This window comes from Erpetoichthys calabaricus, chromosome 2, assembly GCF_900747795.2.
Source record: "Erpetoichthys calabaricus chromosome 2, fErpCal1.3, whole genome shotgun sequence".
Taxonomy (NCBI): domain Eukaryota; kingdom Metazoa; phylum Chordata; class Cladistia; order Polypteriformes; family Polypteridae; genus Erpetoichthys; species Erpetoichthys calabaricus.
In genome coordinates, this window is record NC_041395.2 from 174,566,135 (window position 1) to 174,592,369 (window position 26,235).

General features: G+C 39.3%; 1 protein-coding gene across 1 annotated transcript in view; it reads left to right on the forward strand.

The window, feature by feature from the left end:
* The first annotated feature begins 2,732 nt into the window (after nt 1-2,732).
* Nucleotides 2,733-26,235, forward strand: part of aqp12 (aquaporin 12) — a 28,630-nt gene continuing 5,127 nt past the window's right edge. The window contains exons 1-2 of the mRNA XM_028793087.2: nt 2,733-3,330; nt 19,280-19,396. Coding sequence (XP_028648920.2) covers nt 2,736-3,330; nt 19,280-19,396 — 712 coding nt within the window. The 5' untranslated portion in view covers nt 2,733-2,735. The remainder of the gene's footprint in view (nt 3,331-19,279; nt 19,397-26,235) is intronic.

Here is a 26,235-nt window from a genome sequence, read left to right on the forward strand (position 1 = left end):
TCTTTTCATTTCTGCTCTGGTGCCAAAATTTCCTCTCATGTTAGAATAGCAGAACACAAGATCAAGGTTCCAGTGCCAGTAGTTCATGTGTACCAGTAGGTTGCCACACATTATGCACTTGATGCTTGGCAGATGCTGAAGATGTCATTCTTCTTTTTTCTATCACTTAATCACCTTCGGCAATATGCTTCATGCTCAGCATATGTCGCAGCTGTTCTTTTTCTTTCTGCCATGTCACCTTCACGCTCAGTTTCCCTATAGTTTTGCATAGGAAAGATGCAAGCCCTGATAACTAGGTGGAGGTTATTGCTAGTCGCATTTTTTACTTAACTAGCGCTTATCATGTCATAAGCTTTTGATTAAGACCAAGATCAAATTTTTACCCCAATTGATTCATGAGTAATCGTGTGACAGACAGGTAAAACTCTTTGTATTTTAAATACATATACTATATAGATTACAGAAAATTTGATGAGAACAGGCCATTCAGTTCCACAAATTTCATAAATCATGGACACCTAATTTTTCCAAAATAACATCAAGGACCCTAAATTCTTACTCATGTGTCTACTGTTTGCCCGTGTAAAGAAAACCATATTATGTTTGTATGAAATGTACTCCTAACAAGTTTCCAGCTGTGTCCTCATGTACTGGTTGAACTGATTGTGAAGTAACAGCCTGGTTCCACTGTTCTAGTTCTTTCCATCATTTTTCACCTATTTATTTCCATTTGCTTCTACGGAAAGAGTCCAACCTCTTTAATCTCTCCCCATAGCTCATACCTCTTACTCCCAGAATCAGCCTAGTTGATCTTTTCTGGACTTTCAGTAGTGCTGCTATGTCTTTTTTTTGTAAATTGAAGCCCAAAACTGCACACAGTACGCCAGGTAAGGTCCTATAATAAAGAATAAGCATACCTCCTTGGACTTGTACTCTACACATTGTGATATATAACCTAACATTCTGTTGGCCTTCATAATGGTTTCTGTACACTGCCTGAATGTTGATAGTAACAAGTCCACTGTGACTGCATCTCAGAAGAGGTACTTACAAGTTTCAGACCTCCCATTGTGTATTTAAATCTAACATTTTTACTCCTTATATGTAATACTTTATATTTATTTACATTACATTTCATCTGCCAGAAATATGTCCAAGCCTGTATTCTGTCTAAGTTCCTCTGTAATGATTCAATGGATTCTAGATTATCTACCATCCAACCTAGTTTGGTAGCATCTGTGGTATATTAGTAAAGCACAACCTCCCTCATGCTATTTGCTAAAACACCTGTTCTTGCCATGTGATGCTAAATCATTTAATTAAACGTTCTTAGTATTTATTTACCCATGATGTTAGTTGTGCTTATTGGCCTATAGTTACTTGGATCAATTCAGTCACCTTTTTAAATAACAAGATCATGTTTGCTATTTTTCAGTCCTTAGGAATTTGCCCAGTGTGCAGTGACATTAAAAAATTATGCATCATCCGACTGACATGTACGTTAAATTCTAAACTGGCCTGATGTATGTTAGTTTGGGTGTGCCCTGCAGTGGAGTGACTTGGCAACTAAATTTGGTTTCTGTCTATGCCCGACATAGGCAGTGACTTCCAACTACCTTCTTTTGAAATAAGCGGGTTAGGAAATGGGTGGATATGGAATTGAAACTGATATCATGCGGAGCCTTCTGTACAAAACTGATCAGTATGTTAAATATTACTGTATGCTTATAATTCAAACAAATTTTGGAACTACAGTAGAAAGAGCAGCACATTTTTTTATGATTATTGACTTTTGTCAAAGTGAAATTTAAGTAATTGTTTGAACAATAATCCTTATTGCTTTTTAAATTTAATTTGTTGTAGCATAATTAGATTGTGTAAGCTCCAACAAAGTTTTGCTTTAGGTGGGTATTGAATATGTTTGGTTAGGTTATTATAATGGGCTTTTATATAAAATTCAACAAGTTCAATATTTAAGTAAACCATAAAAAATTCAAATACATTTTTTCCACTTTTCCCCTTCCATTAATTTCTAATTCCACTTAATCCAATTTAGACATTCAAGGAGAAAGAGGCAGTTCTGGCAGCATCACGAACAAAGCAGCCTCCACACTAGAACACTGTCAAAAATGCATTCACTCATTTGGCCAATTTAAATGTACTGCTCTGTCATGTGACCGCAAACTGGAATATAGCCACAGACAACATGGAGGACATCTATATAGATAGTAAACAGGAGTTGTGAGGCAGCAGCGCTACCCACTGAACTGCCATGCCACCCTCTTACACATTCTCAGTGTACAAGTCCAGTTTTCAAAAATAAGGCAACTGCATTTTTACTAATACTCTAATGTTTATTGATTTCTAGTGTAAAGGACTTGCCATGTTGGTACAGAAATGATCCCAGGAGCTCTTTCTTATGTTGTTACATTCTATGGGGTGTATTAAAAACTCAGCAAATGGGTTCAAGGTGAAAATCCAAAATACTATCTCAAAATTCAGCTATTGATTGCTGTGGGAGTAGGTCACTGTGTCCCTGTCTGCGCCAGGGTCATTTGTCACTTTAATAACAGAGGAATGTTTATGGATTTTTTCAAGTTTGTCCTTGGTTACCTGACTCTGTCTGGGAAAGCTGTCCATTGGTGCTTTTTCAAGGTTGACACGTCAGCCAAAAGCTTTTACTTCAGCCTTGCATTTTGACTATTCTCTCAGTGCTGTGTTGTGCATACAGTACAATGTCGGGACTAAATGTGTCTGTTGGATATTTCTTGGTGGCATTTGCCCTCAGTCAGGTTGCTCATCCTTTGCTGAACTCCTTGAATCTTGGAAATTTTCACAATGAGCTCCTGGCATCCTTTTTGCTGGTGGCTTGTTGGTTAGAGCTGCAGATTTTGGTCGAACTGGGTGCATGGGCAGGTGGTTTTGGCCTTGATGTTTCCCTCACCTTGCTTTTCCTGATTCTAGTGATTCAAGGTCTTAGTGGCCGTGGAGCATCTGGTAATCCATCCATAACAATGCAGAGTTTTCTACTTTCTAAAATTTCTTTTCTTACTGCCTTTGGTAGTATGATTGCACATTTTGTAGGGGCTATGTTTGCCAAACTCCTAGCAAAATATTACTGGTCTCTGGAACTGATTGACATGCATATGTTTCACAATATGATGGCACAAGAATGTAGTCCAACACTGCGTGTTTCTGTCCTGCAAGGAGCCTTCACAGAAGGGATATGCATGCTCATCCTCCATCTGCTTGCCATGCGAACGGAGGAGCTCTCTGCTCTTCTTCGGGCAACAATCTTTGCTGCGACCAACACATTACTGACCTGCATGGGTGAGTTATTGGACATTTTTTTATTACAGTACTCTATTAAACCAGCAGTTTTCTTATTTTTTAATAATAAACTGTTACTTCTAAGAATCATATTATAATCTAGAGAAGTACATCTTATTTAGATCTGATCACACACTCTACCTACCTATCCAGAGAGCAGAGATATCACTAAAAGATACTACAGTGGTAAAAAGAATAGCAAATAGCATGCTCAGTTAACTGCGGACAACATTGATAAATAAAAGCCAGGATTTTAAAGAATATCAACTCTTAAAAAAAGTGATTTTTTCTTTCAATAAAAATAGGACGTTCATTTACTTTTGAATTATTGGAGATGGGTTAGGATTCTTTAACAGCAGCAAGATAAAAAGACATGCCACTAATGTGGTGTAAGTTATCACTATAGACTGTTCATTAAGCAGTGTTAGCCAAATAAAGCTGTCACACGATTAAGGAATGAGAATCCAAAACTGTCCTATAAATAAGAGACGATTTTGTTCTAATAAGATAACAGTTTCGAAACATGTGACACAGTGAAGCAGATGCCTGACAACAACACTCACTGTCAGGGTCCTGACTGAATATAGTTTGGATAGTCAGAGTTCAGAAAGATGTGCGTCAATGAACAAGTGTAAATTGAGACACACTATGTTTTCCACAAATGGACGAAAAGTGTTGACGCTCATTCATTATCTGAAAATCTCATTAAAATGTCTGGTATCCAGTGTTGTCTAAAGGTGCACCCTTTTGGAAGCACTCATATAGTTTGACGAAGCTGCAAGTATCTTTAAATCTCTGTATCTCAATCTTATCTTATATCTTTATCAAAGTATTTAACTTGCATTTAGTTTAAACAGTATTTTTATAAACAGTTATATCTGAACCATAGCTGATCAATAGATGGAAGTACAGGCAGGTCTCTGGTTACAAATGAGTTCTGTTCCTGCAATGATTCATAACCCAATTTTGTATAAAGGTTAGATCTTCCACTGAAAAATGCCTGTTAATGGAAAATCACCAAAATGCACAATGCCTTATTACGTATTTCACTGGAAAACATTTTAAACTTATTAACAAAATGACAGTGATCAGCCCTGGCATGCATTTTTAGTTATTTTTGATATTAATTCACCATTTCTGCACAATTTATAATGTTAATTTTTTCTATACATTCATCACCTTCATCACCTTCACTTCTATTGGATACATTTCTCAGAGGCAAACTGATGGCGTGAAAATCTGCTAGTAGCTGGTGATTTTGCAACACATGAGAATGAGTGCACAAAATGATTAAAAATGGTGACTAAGAAAGTACAGCATTAGTGATGGATTCTACATGTTGTAAATTTTTTAATGGATGGATTGGCACCCAGATTGGGACAGAAGGTGAAATCTTACCAGGTTGGATGGACTACATGAGTGGAGCAGCAACCTGGCTGGGATAACTTTAGGTTCCTATCACAGTTGGGGCAAACATATAATGGATGGATGGGGGGAGACGATTTAACAGGTACAATTTATCCCCAAGGCGAAAGGTGACATTGACAGTGTTACTCTGGTTTGACTCCTGTTGGGACTCCTGCAGGGTTTTGTAAGACCTGTAGTTCAGAAAGGCAACCCTGTTGGGATCCCTGAAGGAACTGCCAGGAGAAGGCCTCCCTACTTTGGGGAGCTTACACATAACCAGAAGTGCTTCCATCATGCTGTGTCATGACATTGGAAAGCAATCCTGGGTCTAACATAAAAGGAACCATCTCTCTTCACTTAGCGGAGTCAGAGACGGGAGGAGAGGAGATGAAGCTCATCGGAGGAGTGGAAAGAGAGGAAGGAAACTTGAATTAATGGTAGTGATTAAACTTTGAACTGTGACTTGTCTGTTTAGTGAAAGTACTGTATAAATAAATAACCTTTATTTGAATCCTTGACTGTGATGGGTGTAATTGTGTCTGAGGTTTGTGGTGTCCCCTTGTGGTCACAGTATTCATCCCTATCAAATCTAGTTTTCTTTGTTCATAAGTTAAAAAAAATAAAAGAAGCCGCTAGTTGAATATTAATTCTAGTTTTGTTGTAAAGAAAAACAGCTGGGTTTTATGTGCTCATTTGTATTTACAGATTGATTGTTAAGTCAATAATGGCATAACTTAAGTCCATCCATCCATCCAATGTCCAACCCGCTGAATCCGAACACAGGGTCACGGGGGTCTGCTGGAGTCAATCCCAGCCAACACAGGGTGCAAGGCAGGGAACCAATCCCGGGAAGGGCGCCAACCCACCACAGTAACTTAAGTCCCATCTGTATATTATCGACATGCAAATCCCTACAGGTACCTATTCCAAGCACATTCCATATAATAAATATTGTATGCATTAGGGATAGTGGAAATAAACTAAAGTCTTGTGGATGGGCAACTGACAAAAATATCTTAGGACTGAAATGCCCCCAACATTCTTCCATATTCTAACTGTGCCTTCCATATTCGAATTGAGTGTTGAACCACAGGACTTCTGTTTATTTGATAGAAATTAGAGGTGATTGGTGCAAAGAGTAGAGAAAATAGTGCAGGATTTCCTCTCTATGTCTAACCAAGCTTGTTGTTCTGTTCTGATTACTTCAATTACGGTACCTACATTCACAACCCAGTGGGAAAGGTAGGGCCACACTCTCCTCCGCTTTACATTTCTGAAGGGCATTTTTTTTATGGCTAGTTTGTAATCCAAACTGCCAAACATTTTAAATGTGATCTAGACAAGGAGTGACTGTAGTTTTATTTAAATACTGTAAACACCCCAAAAACACATATACAATGTGCATGCATTGCTTGTGCAATGCCTTTACTGCATGTAATGCCATCTCATTCTAGAAGGGGTTACCTTTATAGTGAAGCACAATCTAAAGGCATTCATATTCTTACACATTTGCTGAAATGCATTTTAATGAGTGGTAAACTCAGCTAAGACATGAAAGTTAGTTGAGAGTCTTGTATGTAAATTTTATCACTGTAAATATTTATATGGACATGTTCACAAGGCAACACAATTCAGATTTTTTTACTCATCTGTGTCATAGTTCTAACCTTTTTAAAGAAGTATGAGCAACTTAAAAACTACAGTATATGGAAGCAAAACATTTTAGATCAGATTTAGCTCACCTTCACAAGTGGTACTAAATCTGATATGGAAATGCAGAACATGACTTAAATGTGACCTCTGTTTCAATCATAATTTTCTGGATATTTATACTATTTAATACACTGCTTAAATCTGATCCTGGTCATATCACCTCATGGAAAATCAAGATGAATTATTCAGACACAGCTGCCAATGTAAAGAACTCAAAGGGATAGACTTAACAAGTATGGCGTAATTGCTATGTATTTTCTGATGGAAATGACGTTCCACAAATGTTTATTTTTTCTCAAAAGTCTTACAGAAATATGTTGTCATAGACCATCGAACATCCCCTTTGACATTCATGAAATTATCAAACCCCTTTGCTTCTTAACCATTGTGACAACTCTAGGGGGTGTGCCAGCCACCCAACCCGATGCAGACAGACACAAGAGGCACACTTACAAAAGTTCACTCTTTTTATTTCCTTCTCTGCACAGCACACAGTGCACAAATCACCACAAAGAGCTTAGTCCTTTTCTTCTTTTCTCTCTATTCTTTCTCCTTTTCTCTCTTCTGCCACCTCTACTCCTCCCTTTGCAAGCTCTGTCCTCCACCTCCAGAGTGAGGCGGCCCCTTTTATGTTCACCCAGATGTGCTCCACGTGCTCCCTGACGATCTTCCTGCAGCATTTCCTGGTGTGGCAGAAGTACTGCATGGGCACCTGGAAGCACTCCATGTGCTCCTGGATTCTCTTCTCTTTCTGGTGTGGCAGAAGTGCTGCAGTCCAGGACTCCGGGATTGTCCATGTGCCCCCTGGCGGTGGCCACGGTCCCATTCCAAGCTCCAATACCTTGACCCCGATGCAAACCGGGGGACTGCCCTCTCATGTCCCGGGAGGAGGTATTGTCTCTCTCCCGGTCCTTTCATCCTCCAGAGCCCCAGTCATCTGCCACACCATCCATATCTTGCTATGATCAACCCTGGCTTCTATCTCGTGTTGACAGGTCTTCACATACAGATACAACATAAGAATTCCACTTCAATTTTTCAATTTCTATTTGTCTTCCTTGCAGACATCCTGGGATTAGGCAGCATCTGTCTGATGAACTTGATTTTTTATTAATTTTTAGCATGCGGAAAACATTAAGGATGGATATCTATCCACTCTCATGGCAGATTTGGCTTGCTTGCAATATTAATTTGAACATTACAGCAAAAAAATTGATTTTTTTGTAGTTTTTGGAGGTGAGCCAAAAATCAAGTCACTTTTCTCAGCAGCGTGAACATAGCCTTTGTCTGTATTATGACCTGTACAGAAGACTGGTAGCAGGCACATCTGTGAAGTCAAAGGGCACATCCTAGCACTGATAGCCAAGAGAACTCAGTCTCTATGAAAAACATTTTGTACAGACCCAGCACTTAAAGGAGTCTCTCAGATTTATATGGGCTGAATGTTTTAACTTGTATTTTATAACATCTACTTGTTACTTTTGGAAAGTGCTTAGAGCAAGAAAGACCAGCCCTGATTAAAACAATTTCTTAATAAGAAATCAATTCTTTACATTAAATATACATGTCATTTAATTATATAATTTGTTCCCTCTTGCTATTAAACTATCAGGAATTTCTTCCAGTTTGTTTTACTTTTTTGGAAAAAGGTACCTACTCTACTGAATATAAGCAATGATGGGCTGACCAAAGCAAATTAAACTATCTATGGTGCCAGAAAACCTAACACCATCTTGAAAAGTAAGCTAAACCCAGAAGTGCTTGCTTCAGTCACCTAGCAGTTTAAATAAAATCCAAATTGATATAAACATTACAGTGCTTCAGATAAAACAAAGATATCAGAAAAAAGGCTTAAACAAAAATGTAAATGAACAGACCTCAAAAGCAAAATGTTCTAAGAATATTAAAGAAAATGCAAAAGCTACAGAGGAAAATAGTCTTAAATATTGGAGCACAATTTATCTAAAAGGATTAGAAGAGTTGATCTTCAAACTTCTTATCTTCTGATTTTTAATGGTGGTTATCAATCTAAGTTAATAAGCATTACCATCACCTACTGAACTGGAGTAAGGAGCAAAGGAAGAAAATGCCTACCTTAATTTTAAAAAATGGTTGCAGAGAGGCTAATGTTTATTGTTAACCACGACTGTTACAAATTTCTCCAAAATGCCCACTAGTGGAATTATTTAACAGCAAACCCCAACTAGATATAAGGGCAAACATAAGATCTTTATAAAATAAGGGTTTTTTTCACAAAAATGCCATGATGCACAAAAGAAAGCTCTGTGGAACACAAAAGTCAAAAGGAATTACCTGAAAAGGCAAAGGTGCATGAAGTCAAAAATCACAAAAACACAGTAGAAACACAAGTAGACTCACCAACTCCATAGCGCATTCGAATGAACTGCCAGGAATTGTGGGAAACCCTTGCCTTTATAAGGCTTTAGGGCAGGGCATGGTGGTGATGGGCAGGTTGAATCACCCACAAGACAGAAGGCACAAAACACAGACACAGAAAACAAAGTAGATAATTAACAAAAGTAACATTAACATAAATGCATGATAAAAAAGAACATAAAACTAGGAACTGAACCCCACCCAAGGGAGGAACCCTGACTGAAAAATAACAGCAACAATCATTTGTACTTACTGTATGTTGATGAGATTACTCTGTTTAAGAAGTCGCTCCAATGTAGATTGTGCCTGCTCCCAAAGACCTCAATCTGTCAAAAATGTGTTTCCTCTGTTACTCACATGGCCTACATTCAGACAATACATGTTCAACTGTTTCTTTGATAGCGCACATCCCACAAATCCCTGTGTCATGCCTATTAATTCTGAATAAAGAACTGATTATGCTAGTGTTTCCAACATTGAATTGCATAAGTACTATTTATTCTCTGTGCTTATACCCCCAACCAGTTGCACTCCTACCAAGTTTTGAATGTTATATAAACACCTTCCACCCCACCTTTCACATTACTAACATGTGCTAAAGTGATTGAGTCGACTTTTTATTATGTATTTTAAGCAAAGGCACCTACGTCTGATTGTTTAGTATGTCTAGAAATCAAGTGTAAATATATACTGCAGTGTTTGATTGCAGCCTCAACAAATGTTTCCCAAATTCTAAAAGAATATTTGGTGTACACTGTGAAATACCAATATTAAAGCTTTTCAAAGCAGACTGGCCATTAGAGCACACAACACATTCAGAGCACATATGCTCCATTTATTTTAGAGCCAAAATAATGCAAGTCAACTCAGAAATGATCATCTTTCTTTGAATTGGACCTAAAACAAAGATATATAAAAAACTGAACCTGACAGGTTTGTGATTGGGTCTTTTGTAGCATCTTACATATGTAATATAAAATAATCCTATTTCTGTCCATTCTGCAGCTACAATTAAAGAAAGTTTGTTTTCACTGCCTATGTAAATCATTTAAATTAGCTTATGCATCTGGACTTGGATCTAAACACTGCGCCAGCTAGTATACATACATCCATACATATGTACTGTTCATACATACATACATACATACAGTATATGTACACAGATCAGCCACACAATTAAAAACCACCTGCCCAATACTGGGTGGGTCCCCTTTGTGCCACCAAAACTGCTCTGACCTGTCAAGGCATGGACTCCACAAGATCTCTGGTATGTGGTGTCCACAAGTGTCCTCTGGTATCTTGTACCAAGACTTTAGCAGCAGATACAAGTCCTGTAAGTTGTGAGGTGGGGCCTCCATGGATTGGATTTGTTGTTTCAGCATATATCAAAGATGCTTGATCGGATTGAGATCCAAGGAATTTGGAAGCCAATTTAATACCTTGAACTTTTTGTCATGTTCCTGAAACCATTCCTGAACAATTTTTGCAGTGTGGCCGGCTGCATTATCCTGCTGAATGAGGCCACTGCCATCAGGGGTGTACATGGTCTGCAACAATCCTTAGGTAGATGGTGCATGTCAAAGTAACATTTACAATACATGAATGTCAGCAGAAAATTAACTAGAGCATCTTGCTGCCTGCCAGCTTACCTTCTTCCCACGGTACATCCTTCTATCACCTTTTCCCCAGGTAAACAACGCATATGCACCGGTCTGGACAAATGAACTAAAAGCAAAGGGGTTTCATCAGACCAGGCCACCTTCTTTCATTGCTCTAAAGTCTAGTTTTGATACTTACTTCTCCATTGTAGGCACTTTCGGCAGTGGACAGGGGTCAGTATGGGCATTCTAATCAGTCTGTGCATAGCTTCATACTCACCAAGCTGCAAGGCACAGTGATGTTCTGACATTTTTTCTCATGACCAGCATTACATTTTTAGTAATTTGTGCTACAGTAGTTCCTCTATGGGATTGGACCAGACAATCTAGGATTCACTACCCATGGACATCAGTGAACCTTGGGCACCCATGACCCTGTCAACAAGACATGCCATTTTAAAGATGCTCTGACCTAGTCGTCTAGCCATCTCAATTTGGCCCTTGTCAAAGTCATTCAGATCCTTATGCTTGCCCATTTGTCCTGCTTCCAACATATCTCCTTCAAGAACTTGTTGCCTAATATATCCTACCCCTTGGCAGGTGCCATAGTAACAAGATAAACAATATTATTCACTTCACCTGTCAGTGGTTTTAAAGTTGTGGCTGATCAGTATGTATAAATCTATACATATATATATATATGGTGGCCAGGGATCGTTACCAGCTGGGACATTATCGTAAAGGAAGGACAGGGGGAGCAAACGTGCACAGGGAACTGCCTCCCCTGGAGTGTTAGATGGCAGTCCCCTGGGTTGCAGCTGCATCTTGAATTCCCACAGGATTCCATGGGAGTTGGAATTTGGCACAGCCCTGTTGGGTTCCGTGGGGGCTGTCAGGGGGGCTGCAAAGCCCTACTTTGTTTGGCTTCCACTACACCTGGGAATGCTTCCAGACCTCGCTATCAGGCCACCTGGAGTATTCCCAGGTGCAGCATAAAAGGAGCCACCTGCCTTCATTCATGGAGCCAGAGTTGGGAGGAAGAGGAATGAAGCTTGCCGGAGGAGGAGTGGAGGCGGAAGACAGAGAGAGAGAGAGAGAAAGAGAGAGAGAGAGAGAAGAAAGGAAAGTGCTGCATAGTGCTGTTTATTGTACATTTGTATTGTGCTGTGCAGATGGGAAACATTTCCCACCTCAGAGTAAAAAAGGTGTAATTTTGCAGAGACTTGTGCCTGGTGTGTGTGTATGTCTGTGTTGGGTTTGGGGAGCTGGTGGCTACAATATATATATATATAGTGTGTGTATTTATATATATATTGTATATATACAGAGTAGCAGAATAAGGACAAAACTCACCTGGAGTAGTAGTAATAGGAAGAGGAATAAATATTAATCAATATTTATAAATTGAACTGAAAATTAAATTGACTGTGTAGCACATTTTGCACATACTGGTTAATCATATGTTCCACTGGTAGAAATCAACCTCCAGATTGGCCTTTTGTTGAATCATGTAATAAATCACAGACTCAGGAAAAAATATACACTGAAGTCATATTCTGTATTAGGCGTCATGCTGATTTCACTACCCATCCACCCAAAACTGACCACCTTGTCACTGTGGTGCTCTGCTCCTAACATTCTTTTAATATTGCATCAGTTAGGTGACTAATTTATGGCCTCTTAAGTTTACCCAGTAAGCCATTGTTAATTATAAACTCCTTAAAAACAATCTATTTGGTAAGGCTGAAATATAAAAAGAGTTAATGTCACCTCAACACAAACACAAAACTTGAGCTGTGTCCACATAATTTAAGGCTGTAGTGGATGCTGATCCATATTCTTTAGATCTACAATGAAGGAGAGATCAAATCAAGCAAATGTAAATGACCTGCTATGTGCACCCAGGTAACACCCAGCTAAACATGTGAGAACATTAAGGGCTCTTATACACCTCTCTCATGTTTAGTTCAATATTAAAACACCTCAGAGTAAGAGAGGAACTGGAATACTTATTCTCAGCAATCTGCAGATGACTTGCTAAAAATGTCTCCTATAATTTATCTGTATGGACTGAACTTTGTACTCTGTTAATAATTCTGTCTTCTTAGCATCAGCAAGTGTTACCCGATCACCATCATAACAGACTGATAACGTATTCTTGTCTCACCCATTTTCCAGTTCATTCCCCATATTCTCCTTGCCTGTGCCTCTTTTCTACTACAGTTGAGTGTTTTCTCCACAGCACTTTTTGCCCTTCTCACTACTTTCCTTGTTAATGCTTGAGACCTTTTTCTTTTGCATTATAGAACTGTTAAAGTAATGTTTCCTAACTTTCACTAAAGTTTTATTCCCATTATATACAGCTACCTTTTTTTTATTATTATTACCATTTTTCAGTGAAGCACATCTATTAATCAAATCTGTATCTACCATAATCAAGTGGGCAGAAAATCATCCTTCCCATAAAGCTTCAAATGTTTCTCAATTTGCCTTTTTAAATTTTGATGTACAGTAAGTATATGAATGCCTTCTCTCTGTTTTATATCAGTTCCCATGGTATGTATAATAGGGAAGTGGTCACTGCACACCATTGGATGATCTGATACTTAAAACGTTTCCTATTCACATAATCTTTCTATATCCCCTGATACTAGTATGAAGTATATAGCAGACAGTACACAGAATTATTATATAAATTTATTGCTGTACCTCATTAAGACACACAGAACATTTTTCATCTAAAATCTATAGCTCCTCAGAGTACTATGGGAATTTAAATCACCACACCAAATGACCTCATTCCCTCTCCTTCCCTTTATTGTTTTCTAACTTAGAATTCTTATATAATATGTTAACCTTTTATAAGAGTTATATTTTATATCTGGTGTTTAATTTTTTTCTGTTCTACATTAGGCTTGGACCTTCCAATGAACCAAATCTGTCATTAAAATAACAAATTTGACCTTATTTTCAATTGTTTCTTCTGTACTTTCTGTGCTGCCTCTTCATAGTTTACTCCTAGTTCTATCCAAACATACTGTACCTATACAGTTTTCTTACGCATAGGTTATCCTACATAGACAGAGCTACCCTACCCAGTTCAATTTTTTGAAACCTCCTCTCTACAATTCCCTTATTCATGTTCTCCACCACATCTGCTACACTTCTTTTACACAGCTGATATTGGACCAAATGTCTGACATTTAAAACATTGAGAGGAGGTCACATGGACTAAATACGACATGAAACAACCTTAACTAACTGTATCTGAAAAATTCAAATTTAACAATCACCAACAAGTTATATGTTCTTAATTCATCCTAAAATATTTTCAAATGTTTGGCTTTCACCAGTACTCCCCAAAGTAAATTACTTTTTGCTTGATTCCCTCACACATGTAGAGAAACCCTCATGACTAAGACACCAAAGCCAATGGTGTTCAGTAAACTTCCTTGGTTTATGTTTCTGCTCCCTACACTTTTTAACCCAAAAGCTTTCTCCCATTGTTTCTTATCTTTGTGATATACCAAGAGCGTCCCATTTTCTAAAGGTCTCAGGCAGTGCCTGAAATGGATACATATAAGTGCTGGTATCCTGTCAACAGCACAATACACTTTGAGTTGATCAAAAATGATGCTGGTTCACCTTGGAGTTTCTAATAATGCAATACAATTACGATCAAATAACAAGCCAAAACAGGGTGGTGGGGATTCCCCCTTTGAGTTTAAAGAGGCACAGTACACTGACATTTGTTCAAGGAGCACACCTTTGGATAAGAGGTGATACAAACAGGAACGCACAAAAACATTGCTGGTTCTTATCAAACACTGATGGTACACGACTGCTAAAATTACAGAAGTGCAAGCTGGCCCACTTCAATCCCTGGTCTCAAAATATCTCCCAATACTTTTTTTTTGCGTCTCTAGTTGAGCTTATTTTATTCATAATACTGAAAGATTAATTTATTTAAATTCTCCTGTGGCAGTGAAGATATATCACTGCAATACTCCATTCAACAGTTGTTTTATCTGTTTTCAGCAACTTGACACTCACCTTCCCTCCAGACAATATTTACCCCTTAAAACCATCTCCTGTCTTTGTCACTTTCTGCCATGACTTCTTCAGTTACAGCTGACTGCTCCCACTTTGCCTCTTTGAAGTAAATCCCAAATCCCATTTTGTCTTCGCACCTGATGAACTTACCATTGGGCGGGTGTGACTTGATAGTAAGGGAAAATGACTGCAAAGACCATGTGGCCACTCTATTGGTGATATCACATGCTGATCATGTGATCCAACGTCATTATGTGGTGGCCATCTTGAAACCCCTGGGAGAGTGCACTATTGCTTGCCAAACTTTACAACACGAAGAACAAAGTAAAATTAATGAATAAAAGCACAAAAACAGAGCAAAATGTGGTTGACTACTCCTCAAAATTGTCCAAAGGCACTTTGGAAGAAATCTAGGGTCTTTAGCAAACCAAATGCAGCTTGTTAAGAGGCAACAAGAGATTTACAAATCCTTACTACAGTGATGCTCAGGGGCACTGAATTCACATTGGTCTTCTTCTTCTTTCAGCTGCTTCTGTTAGGGGTTGCCACAGCGGATCATCTTCTTCCACATCTTTCTGTCCTCTGCATCTTGTTCTGTTACACCCATCACCTGCATGTCCTCTCTCACCACATCCATTAACCTTCTCTTAGGCCTTCCTCTTTTCCTCTTCCCTGGCAGCTCTATCCTTAGCATCCTTCTCCCAATATACCCAGCATCTCTCCTCTGCATATGTCCAAACCAACGTAATCTCGCCTCTCTGACTTTGTCTCCCAACCGTCCTACTTGAGCTGACCCTCTAATGTACTCATTTCTAATCCTATCCATCCTCGTCACACCCAATGCAAATCTTAGCATCTTTAACTCTGCTACCTCCAGCTCTGTCTCCTGCTTTCTGGTCAGTGCCACCGTCTCCAACCCATATAACATAGCTGGTCTCACTACCGACCTGACCTTCCCTTTCACTCTTGCTGATACCCGTCTGTCACAAATTACTCCTGACACTCTTCTCCACCCATTGCACCCTGCCTGCATCTCTTTTTCACCTCTTTTCCACAATCCCCATTATTCTGTACTGTTGATCCCAAGTATTTAAACTCATCCACCTTCGCCAACTCTACTCCTTGCATCCTCACCATTCCACTGACCTCTCTCTCATGTACACACATGTATTCTGTCTTGTTCCTACTGTCCTTCATTCCTTTCCTCTCTAGAGCATCTCTCCACCTCTCCAGGGTCTCCTCAACCTGCTCCCTACTATCGCTACAGATCACAATGTTATCAGCAAGCATCATAGTCCACAGGAACTCCTGTCTAATCTCGTCTGTCAACCTGTCCATCACCTTTGCAAATAAAGAAAGGGCTCAGAGCCAATCACTAATGTAATCCCACCTCCACGTTGAATGCATCCCTCGCTGCTACCGCAGACCTCACCACTGCCACACTTCCCTCGTACATATCCTGTACAACTCTTATGTACTTCTCTGCCACTCCCGACTTCCTCATACAATACCACAACTCCTCTCGAGGCACCCTGTCATATGCTTTCTCCAGGTCCACAAAGACGCAATGCAACTCCTTCTGGCCTTCTCTAAACTTCTCTATCAACCTACTCAGAGTGAACATTGCATCTGTGGTGCTCTTTCTTGGCATGAAACCATACTGCTGCTCACTAATCATCACCTCACTTCTTAACCTAGCTTCCGCTCCTCTTTCCCATAACTTCATGCTGTGGCTCATCAATTTTATTCCCCTGTAGTTACTGCAGTCCTGCACATCCCCCTAATTCTTAAATATCGGCACCAGTACACTTCTTCTCCACTCCTCAGGCATCCTCTCACTTTCCAAGATTCCATTAAACAATCTGGTTAAAAACTCCACTGCCATCTCTCCTAAACACCTCCATGCTTCCACAGGTATGTCATCTGGACCAACGGCCTTTCCATTTTTCATCATTTTCATAGCTCTCCTTACTTCCTCCTTGCTAATCCGTTGCAATTCCTGATTCACCATCTCCACATCATCCAACCTCTTCTCTCTCTCGTTCTCTTCATTCATCAGCCTCTCAAAGTACTCTTTCCATCTGCTCAACACACTCTCCTCGCTTGTGAGTACATTTCCATCTTTATCCTTTATCACCCATACCTGCTGCACATCTTTCCCAGCTCGGTCCCTCTGTCTAGCCAATCGGTACAGGTCCTTTTCTCCCTCCTTAGTGTACAAGCTCTCATACAACTCATCATACGCCTTTTCTTTAGCCTTCGCCACCTCTCTCTTCACCTTGTGCCTTATCTCCTTGTACTCTTGTCTACTTTCTGCATCTCTCTGACTGTCCCACTTCTTCTTTGCCATCCTCTTCCTTTGTATACTCTTCTGTATTTCCTCATTCCACCACCAGGTTTCTTTTCCTCCTTCCTCTTTCCAGATGTCACGCCAAGCACCCTTCTTGCTGTCAACCTTACTACATCTGCTGTAGTTTCCCTGGTAACTCTTCACTGCCACCCAGTGCCTGTCTCACCTCCTCCCTAAACTCAACCTTGCAGTCTTCCTTTTTCAACTTCCACCATTTGATCCTTGGCTCTGCCCTCACTCTCTTCCTCTTCTTGATCTCCAACATCATCCTACAGACCACCATCCTATGCTGCTTAATTACACTTTCCCCTGACACCACTTTGCAGTCTTCAGTCTCCTTCAGATCAACTCTTCTGCATAGGATGTAATCTACCTGTGTGCATCTTCCTCTACTCTTGTATGTAACCCTATGTTGTAGCGGTCAGGGGCTGCTAAGATTCACACCGTCAAAGATGACGGTGATTTATTTATTTTAATTGAAGAGATCCCAGGAACGTCCCCAGCCTTGGATCGACCCACACACACTCACAACAGAGACAATAAAGCACGCTGGGAAAGGCAAACAATTACCAATATAATGACACCAAATAAATAATGAAATCAGTAATACCACCCCTGACCCCTTCGGCGATATTACATATAAACATATAAACACAAACACCACACAGCAAAGTCCATATATACCAAACAGGATGAAGACGAAAAGTGACCAAGTTAAGTCCAGCAATCTGTATGTTGAAATGGAGAAGGAAAAATGCAGTCCTACCGGTAGTTACTGATGATGTTGATGGTTGATGGTTGATTCAGGAGCGCTCCAATCTTCCGGAAAACCAAATAATCCAACACAGTTCTCAGTGTACAGGTAGACAGACAATCCAGACCCCAACAAACGAATACAGTCCAAGACAAAATGATTAGAGTTCCAATAACAGCAGGCAGAGATGACAAATAACCGCAACAAACCAAAACAAAAACTTTTTTCCTCTTTGCCCTCTGCCCTCCTTTTAACTGCCTGTGGCTACCTTTGACCCCAGCAGCCCTGGGGGGAGATGCGGTTCTTAAATAGCACTGCTACAATGTTCCTCCCTCTTCTTAAAATACGTATTCACCACAGCCATGTCCATCCTTTTGGCAAAATCCACTATCCTCTGACCTTCTTCATTCCTCTCCTTGACACCATACCTACCCATCACATCCTCATCTCTACTGTTCCCTTCACCAACATGCCCATTGAAATCCGCTCCAATCACCACTTTCTGTCCCTTGGGTACACTGTTCATCACTTCATCCAACTCACTCCAAAAATCTTCTTTCTCACCCATTGCACACCCAACTTGCGGGCATATGCACTAACAACATTCATCATTACACCTCCAATTTCCAGCTTCATAATCATTACTCTGCCTGACAGTCTTTCCACCTCCAAAACACTCTTGACATACTGTTCCTTCAGAATAACTCCCACCCCATTTCTCCTCCCATCCATACCATGATATAACAATTTGAATCCACCTCTGATCCACCTGGCCTTACTCCCCTTCCATTTAGTCTCTTGCACGCACAATATATCAACCTTCCTTCTCTCCATCATATCTACTAAATCTCTCCCCTTACCAGTCATACTTCCAGCATTCAAAGTTCCTACCCTCAGTTCCACTCTCTGTACTTTCCTCCTCTCCTCCTGCCTCCAGACAGGTCTCCCCCCTCTTCTTCTCCTTCTTCTTCTTCGGCTTCTTCTTTGGCCAACATAAGCCCAATTTCCGCCAACACCCTGTTGGCTAACAGTACTGGTGGTGGTCGTTGTTAACCTGGGGCTCGACCGATCCGGTATGGAAATTTGCATTTGTAACCCAGCCACAGGGGATGCACAAACCAATGTGTTTCTTCGTGCTGGTCCCAAGCCCCGATAAATAGGGAGGATTAAGTCAGGAAGGGCTTCCGGTGTAAAATATTGCCAAATCAAAATCCAGACAACTGAATTCACATTGGTAAATCTGTATATTTTAAATAACACCTGTCTGCAGTGAAACTTCATCCCAAGGTGCTTTACAATTACAAGTGGAGCACAAACAGCGTAAGGGCCACAGAATGGGTCATAAGTAAAATCAGAATTGGCAGCCTAAGTGTTAATCAGACCCTTAGCCATTGTACCACATTGAAACTCAAGCTGATGAAGAGCTAATTGATTGAGAAGGACTATGAGAGGACTTTCCTAACGTACAGTAGGTTGTTGTCAATCTGCTATTAACAATCCAGATTATGTTTTGAGCCATTGGATGCAGTACAGCATCTCCTGAAAACAAGCTAAAAATTTTCACATTAACACACTGCTAATGTGGTCAGTGCTTCCTTAAAAGTGAGAATACAGTATGTAATAAATACCCTCAATTAATTTTTCAGAGGTATTTCATCTTTTTTTGTGTGTCTTTAGCTAACAGTTACACTCTTGGCCTCTTCAATCCAGTCCTGGCATTTGCATTGACCTTCCACTGTGCAGGGTACAGCTTTCTGGAATACGCGACAGTTTATTGGCTGGGCCCAACTGCAGGTGAGTTGTATCTGAGATGAAATAATTGAATTCCATGAGAAATATCTTGATTTTGTTAAAGGAAAGGTATATTTACTAAATCTAAACTTTTGTGATTTTCATACTAATACTAGTAGAGTGAAAAAGATAAAGAGTACAGTACATATGAGACTTGAATAAAAAGTAATACCTTCAGCTCTATAACTTTATAACAAAAATAATTAAATACATAATTAATTTTAAATACATTTTAATAAAATCAATAACACTTTTATTCTATTACATTATGGGTTTATTTGTCAACATACAGTGGATTCAGAATGTATTGAGACCCCTTCACTTTCTGCACACTTTATTATGTTGCAGTTTTAATTTTAAATGAACACATTTGCCATTTTTGCCAAATGGGAAATGTATCCATTTATAATTAAATTTACAACAGAATAAAGTGTGCATAAATCAAAGGGGTCTAAACATATTCTGAATCCACTGTATTCTTTTAATAACTAAACACACGTACAAAAGTTATGATCAGGATTCATGAAATTATCATTAGGTACCTCCCCGTTTTGTTTCTGCATTCAGGTCTTAGCAGCTTCATCAATATTTGTAATGAGCTGATAGTGACACTCATGAAGAACATGCTAATGTTTAAGAAAAAGTCGTATGAAATGAAATTTGGACTGGTCTGACTGTCTGGCAAAGTGGCATGATTCAAAATTTCAGTTGCATCCACTATGACCTGCAAAAAAGTGAGATCTTCACATTTCATGCTAGTTCACCATGTGTGTTCAATGACGCACAGTGCTTACACCAGCATATTTCATCCATCCATCCATCCATCCATTTTTACTGCTTATCCTGTTTTGAGTCATGGGGTCAGCAGTCTGAGCAGTCCCTACACCTTCTCCAACCATTCTGAGGTAAAACCGAATCCTTCCTAAGCCTACCAAAAGGAATGGTCTCCTCCCATTTGGACACACCTGAAACGCTTCCACAGGGAGGCATCTCAACTGGCTCTTTTCGATGAGGAAGAATAGTGGCTCTACTTGGAGCTCCTCCTGACCCTATTTCCAAGGCTGAGCCCAGACATAAATGAGTCCAGCTCATTTCTGCTGCTTATATTCACAATTTAGTTCTTTCAGACACTACCCAAAATTTGTGGCCATAAGTGAGTGTAGGAACATATATTGACCATAAAATGGAGAACTTTGCATTTCAACTCAGTTCTCTCTTCACCACAAATGACATGTATAACATCTGCATGACTGCAGACACTGCACCAATACGACTTTCAATCTCCCGCTCCCTTCTTCAGTCAATCGTGTACAAGTTCAACATATGCATTTCTCTGATATACAATGACTAACCAACAAAAGTGATTTCTTCTATTTGTGCCATGCAGTATGTCTCACATATTACATTTTATGTTCTGTGATTCTTTGTGTTCCATACCCCTAGTCTGAATGGTTCTCTGTGTAAAGAAAAACTTCCTAATGTTTGTGCGAAATTTGCCCTTAACAAGTCTCCAACTGTGTCCCCATGTTCTTGATGAACTCATTTTAAAATAACAGTCTCAATCCACTGTACTAATTCCCTTCATAATTTTAAACACTTCAGTCATGTCACCTCTTAGTCTTCTTTTGCCTAAACTGAAAAGGCTTAGTTCTTTTAATCTTTTCTCATAATTCAACCCCTGTAGCCCTGGAATCGGCCTAGTCGCTCTTCCCTGGACCTTTTCTAGCACTGCTATGTCCTTTTTGTAGCCTAGAGATAAAGAACTTTAATGTCAAAATGAAGATATATCTCTGAAAAGTGGTTTGAATTAATTACAAAAATGAAACACAGAATAACTGATAACACAAGTATTCACCCCCTTTAATATGACATACCTAAATCATTATTGAGGCATCCAGTTGGTTTTAAAGGTCACATAATTACACAATATTTTTCATGTAAATTAATCCCAATTTTATCAATATACTATTAAATTGAATATAAAATACATCCAAGACTATATTAGTTTTTCTAATGGCTATTACCTGTTTGAAATGACTGATTTTTAATTTATTATTCATATATAAATTCAAAGATATGGAAGAAGATGGGTGGCAACCCCAAACGGGAGTAGCCGAAAAAAGAAGAAGAAAATTCACATATGAATTCAAAGCTCCATTTTCAGCAGCTGTTCCTTCAGTTGCTATCTCTCTTAGCTTATCCTTAATTAGTCACGCATTAATGCTAATTGGTTATTAGAGAAACCTTTGCTTTGTTTTGGTCATTTTTGAACCTAGAACTGAACTTAAGTAATGCCAGTACCTTGCAACCAAAGTGAACAGAATAACAGGTTTTAGTGGTGCTGATCCAATTGCAAAGGTCTCTCTAATAACCAATTAGCAATTACATATGACTAATTAAAGATAAGCTAAGGGAGTTGATTAATAGTACACAAGAAGGAGTGGCTCCTGAAAATGGGGCTTTGCAGTCATATATGAATAATAAATTAAACATCGGTCATGTCAAGCAGTAATAGCTATTAAGTATGGTATCTTATCTCAATGGTAACTCAATAAAAAGGTATCAATTTCTATCAAAAGCATGAAAATTTCTGGGACTGTCCAAACTTTTGACTAGTGGTGTCTGTAGTCAAGGGGGTTTAAAATATTTGTAGTGTAAATTAACCTTATCTGAAGGATCCAACCTGTGGTCAGTCACTATGGTGGCCTAACTAACACAACAACTACAAAAGAATGCTACAAACAACTCTCTGAAAAGGTTGTTGCAAAACACAAGTCAGGGAATGAATACAACAAAGCTTCCAAGGCACTGAATATCCCTTGGAGTCCAGTTAAATCAATCATTAACAAGTGGAAACAATATAGCACAATTGTATAGCAGGCTGTCCACAAAAACGGAGTGATTGTGCAAGAAGAAAGGTAGTGATAGAGGCTACCAAAAGATCTATGAGAACCGAGAAGTTAGAAGCTACAGTGGTTTGTATTAGTGAGACTGTACCTACAGCAAGTATTGCAAAGAGAAATCTATTGTTAAGAAAACACACATGACATCTCAGGTAGAGTCTGCCAGTTTTTATCCAGATAAAATGTGAGAACCGCCGAGAGGGTGAATACTTTTTATAAGCACTGTATTTTGGAGAATCTCCATGAATGTAACTGGTGAGCAAGATAGCCTGTCCTTATCACATTTGTTTTAATGATCTAATGTGAGAAGCAAATTCCATGCTAAAGAACTAAGAACATTGTAACACAATTCCTAGAAGATCATAAATCTGTAAAGTACATTTCGTATATTTAAATTTTAATAAAAATAAACAAGCATCCATCTTGTTTTATATGGAACATACATAAAGAAGTCTCCATAATACTAATACATCATGCAAAGTTTCAGCAAATATAGGGATATGGTTTAAAACAGCATTCTAATAATGATATCTTTATGGATCTATCTTAAAACTAAGAAAGCACAATTTATTTTTGGTTATAAAAAGCTCAGAAACACGATTTGTAATTTGTGGTCCTGGCAGGGATAAACACTTCCCAGAACATGGATGATGGACATCTTCTGTCATAAATGAGTTAAAAAGCAATATGTTTAAAGTATCTACCATTAACTTATTGTGATCCACCCATGGCCGTAAATTTTACTGTCATTCAATGCTCTTTCCTTTATTTTGCTTCTAAAATATTGCATTAATGTATTTTTTCTTCAAAATTATTCCTTACAGTTTTATTGTGACATTTCTTTATACATAAAACCATTATGGTAAAAGCCTTTTCTTCCCTTCAAAGCACCTCTGGGTGTTATCAGGAAACACCTTTACCTATACATTTGACACTAAGTATGCAGGTTTTCTTTATTATTATAACAAAAAAAAAAGCTTTTTTTCGCTCAGCACTGCAAGACTTAACAAAGGTAACAAAAGGCAAATCAGGTTACGCCAACAGATTAAGCATTTGTGAGATGCTTAATCTGATCCAATCAGCACAGAATCCTAAAGAGTAACAAAGAGACAGGTTTATCCCTGCTGGTATTCTAAGCTGGTGCTACACGGTGGTGGTCCTCTTGATGCCAACAGCATCTCATGGCTTGCTGGTTCTCCACAGCTCACTGCTGCCGCCTGCCTATCTACGCCAGTTGCTTTCCTGTTTGCCCACATTTTACTAGCAGAGTTTCCCTGTTTCCTCTTCTCCTTGGGCACTTACCTTAAACACATTAATCACGCAATATTTTTTTTTCATAATCTGTTTTTTGTTGATAATTTTTATTTTAACTTGTACTCCTTGTGGTATTTCGCATGTTCCCATTTGTTTTGTGAAACCTTAATATGTATTGAAAAAATTTGGATGTGTTTATTTTGAAATGTATTGAATGTTTTGGATTCTGGTAGATGATGAGTGTTATCCATATTACTAATCGAGAATGGTAAACTGGAAGGCACAGACGTAGGTCTCGGTAAACCGGAAGGCATGGACACAGGTACACGCCGATGGACCCAGGAGACATAGTGCGCAGGCACCTACAGCCTGCGTCTCATAAACCGCAAGCGACGTGTGATCCACCACGAACGAAGGAGTTTAAAAACGAAAGATCTCAACTAACGTAAATAAGACATGAAGCAACAACGCGTCCATAGCTAACGACTAACGACACAGCCACACAGAAAAGAGGATTCTGCACTGCACCCCAGAGTCAAACGTAAGACACTACGGGGTCCGCAAAGGTCCACAAAGATAGTACGGAAGGCGCGAGAAACTACGAAAGGCGCATGCGCCTACAATGCGCTTCTGAACTAAACGTCCGCACTACACAGCATGGTCCGGGTAATAAGAATAAACGAACTCTCCGTATTAAACGTACGGCATCCTCACACGTCCAAACCATATAGCATATGTGAATCACATTACAGTGATGCATTATTAACAGTACAACGAAAGAAAACGCTCCGTAATAACAGTAAGGGCTATTATCCATATTACTAATGGTAGACTACGGATAACTGATGGAGTCACGGTCACGGCTCCAAAACGATCCAGCTTAACTAACGGAGCTACAAAAACGAGCCCGCATGGATAAACAAAATACACGTAGGCGCCTACAACGCACGTCTGAAACCGCGGAAGCAAAACTGTCTCGGCTCCAAAACCAAACAGCTCCGCATGGACAAATACAATGTACATAGACGCCTACAATGCGCGTCAGAAACTGCGGAAGCAAAGCAGGCACGGGTTCAAAACACAGCGCGCGTCTGAAATGCCGCAAGCAAAGCAGGCATGCTTCCAAAAAGAAAGAGCTCGACTAACGGGGCTGCAAAAACGAGCCCGCCTGGATAAAAACAATGAACGCAGGCGCCTACAATGCGCTTCTCAAACAACGCAACCAAAGGAGTCACGGCTCCAAAACGAAACATCTCAACTAACGGACATACAATTAATGAATGTAGGCGCCTACAACGCGCCTCTCAAACAGCAGAGTCAATAGATAAACGCCAAAGAAAGGAGCGACAGGCGGCCGCTAAACAATTCCGCCAATTAGCTGACAACGCATTCTGTAATGAGTCCACTATTAGTGAACATTCATTAGGATTAATGAATATACTTCCTTTGTTCGTCATCTACACCTTTACACTCCAATATATCTCATACATTCATCAATGTATTTCGGGTTACCCAACACCGGGAGTAGGCGAGCGAAGCGAGCAGTGGGCGGAGCTCCCTTGTATAAAATGTAGGCAGATTAATTGCATTGGTAATCTGTGTACACAGTACGTCGACTGACTGCGAAGGTTTTTTTATAAAATGACGTTTGACTGAATGAATGGTACTATAAGCTAATCTACTATGAGTTGCACTCTATAGACTGTAATTTAAAACAAACTGACTAATGACTAAAGTTTATTTGCCAATCAAAAATCCCTTAGATGTTCCTAGATAAAATGACTTTCTATAAACTTTCTATTGAGATGCGAGTGTGACCCAGTATAGAAACTATGAGAATTAAATCAGTGTTGACCTAAACCTTGCTGATGGGTACTGCTTCATGCAGCTCTACTGGTCATTTTCTTTCAAAAGTATAAAGTGTGATAGGACACCTCCTTTGTTCCACTCTTTCTGAGAAAGAATGGATGAAACAAAAGGTGAAAAAAATCAAAATAAGTGTTATTTGACAAAACTCTATGAATGGATGGCGAGAAAGTCTGTAAAGTATAAATCAAATCAAAAGGCAAACCTTAAAGCTTAAACCTAAATGGAATTATTTATCTAATGTTTCAGGTTAAAAGTATATAAACCATTTTAAATATCCCTCCTTCTCATGCTACCTATAATTTCTCTTACTATTTGACAGTGAACCATCAGCCAGGCCTACCTTTCAATTGTAGACATCATGTCCACTTGGCTGGAGCAGTCACTCTGGAGCAACCCAGCAGTGACTTCCAGCACCAGCGGCTACCTAATACAGTGTTTATGCCCTTTAATAGCCCCTGGTTGTGTCTTTTCTAAACAGTCAGACCTCCATCTGTCACTTGTAGGGCTCACCTGCTACCATCTGGCTTCCAGTCAGTCCCTTATGGCACCTATCCTAATCTGGTGCTCCTGGATAATCTTCTACTGAGTCACCCTTTACATGGAGACACAATGTGGGTTCTTTCTTATATGATCCTTGACAAATTTTCCTAAGTAAATTCAAACACTTTAAATGCAAACAATTTAAAATGCATTTTTTCGTGTAATGCATTTTAAAATGCATTTTTTTTTCATGTAATACGAGTTAGCCCCCTCCTTGAACTGCTACCTTATCGTGGTGGAGGGGTTTGCGTGTCCCAATGATCCTAGAAGCTCTGT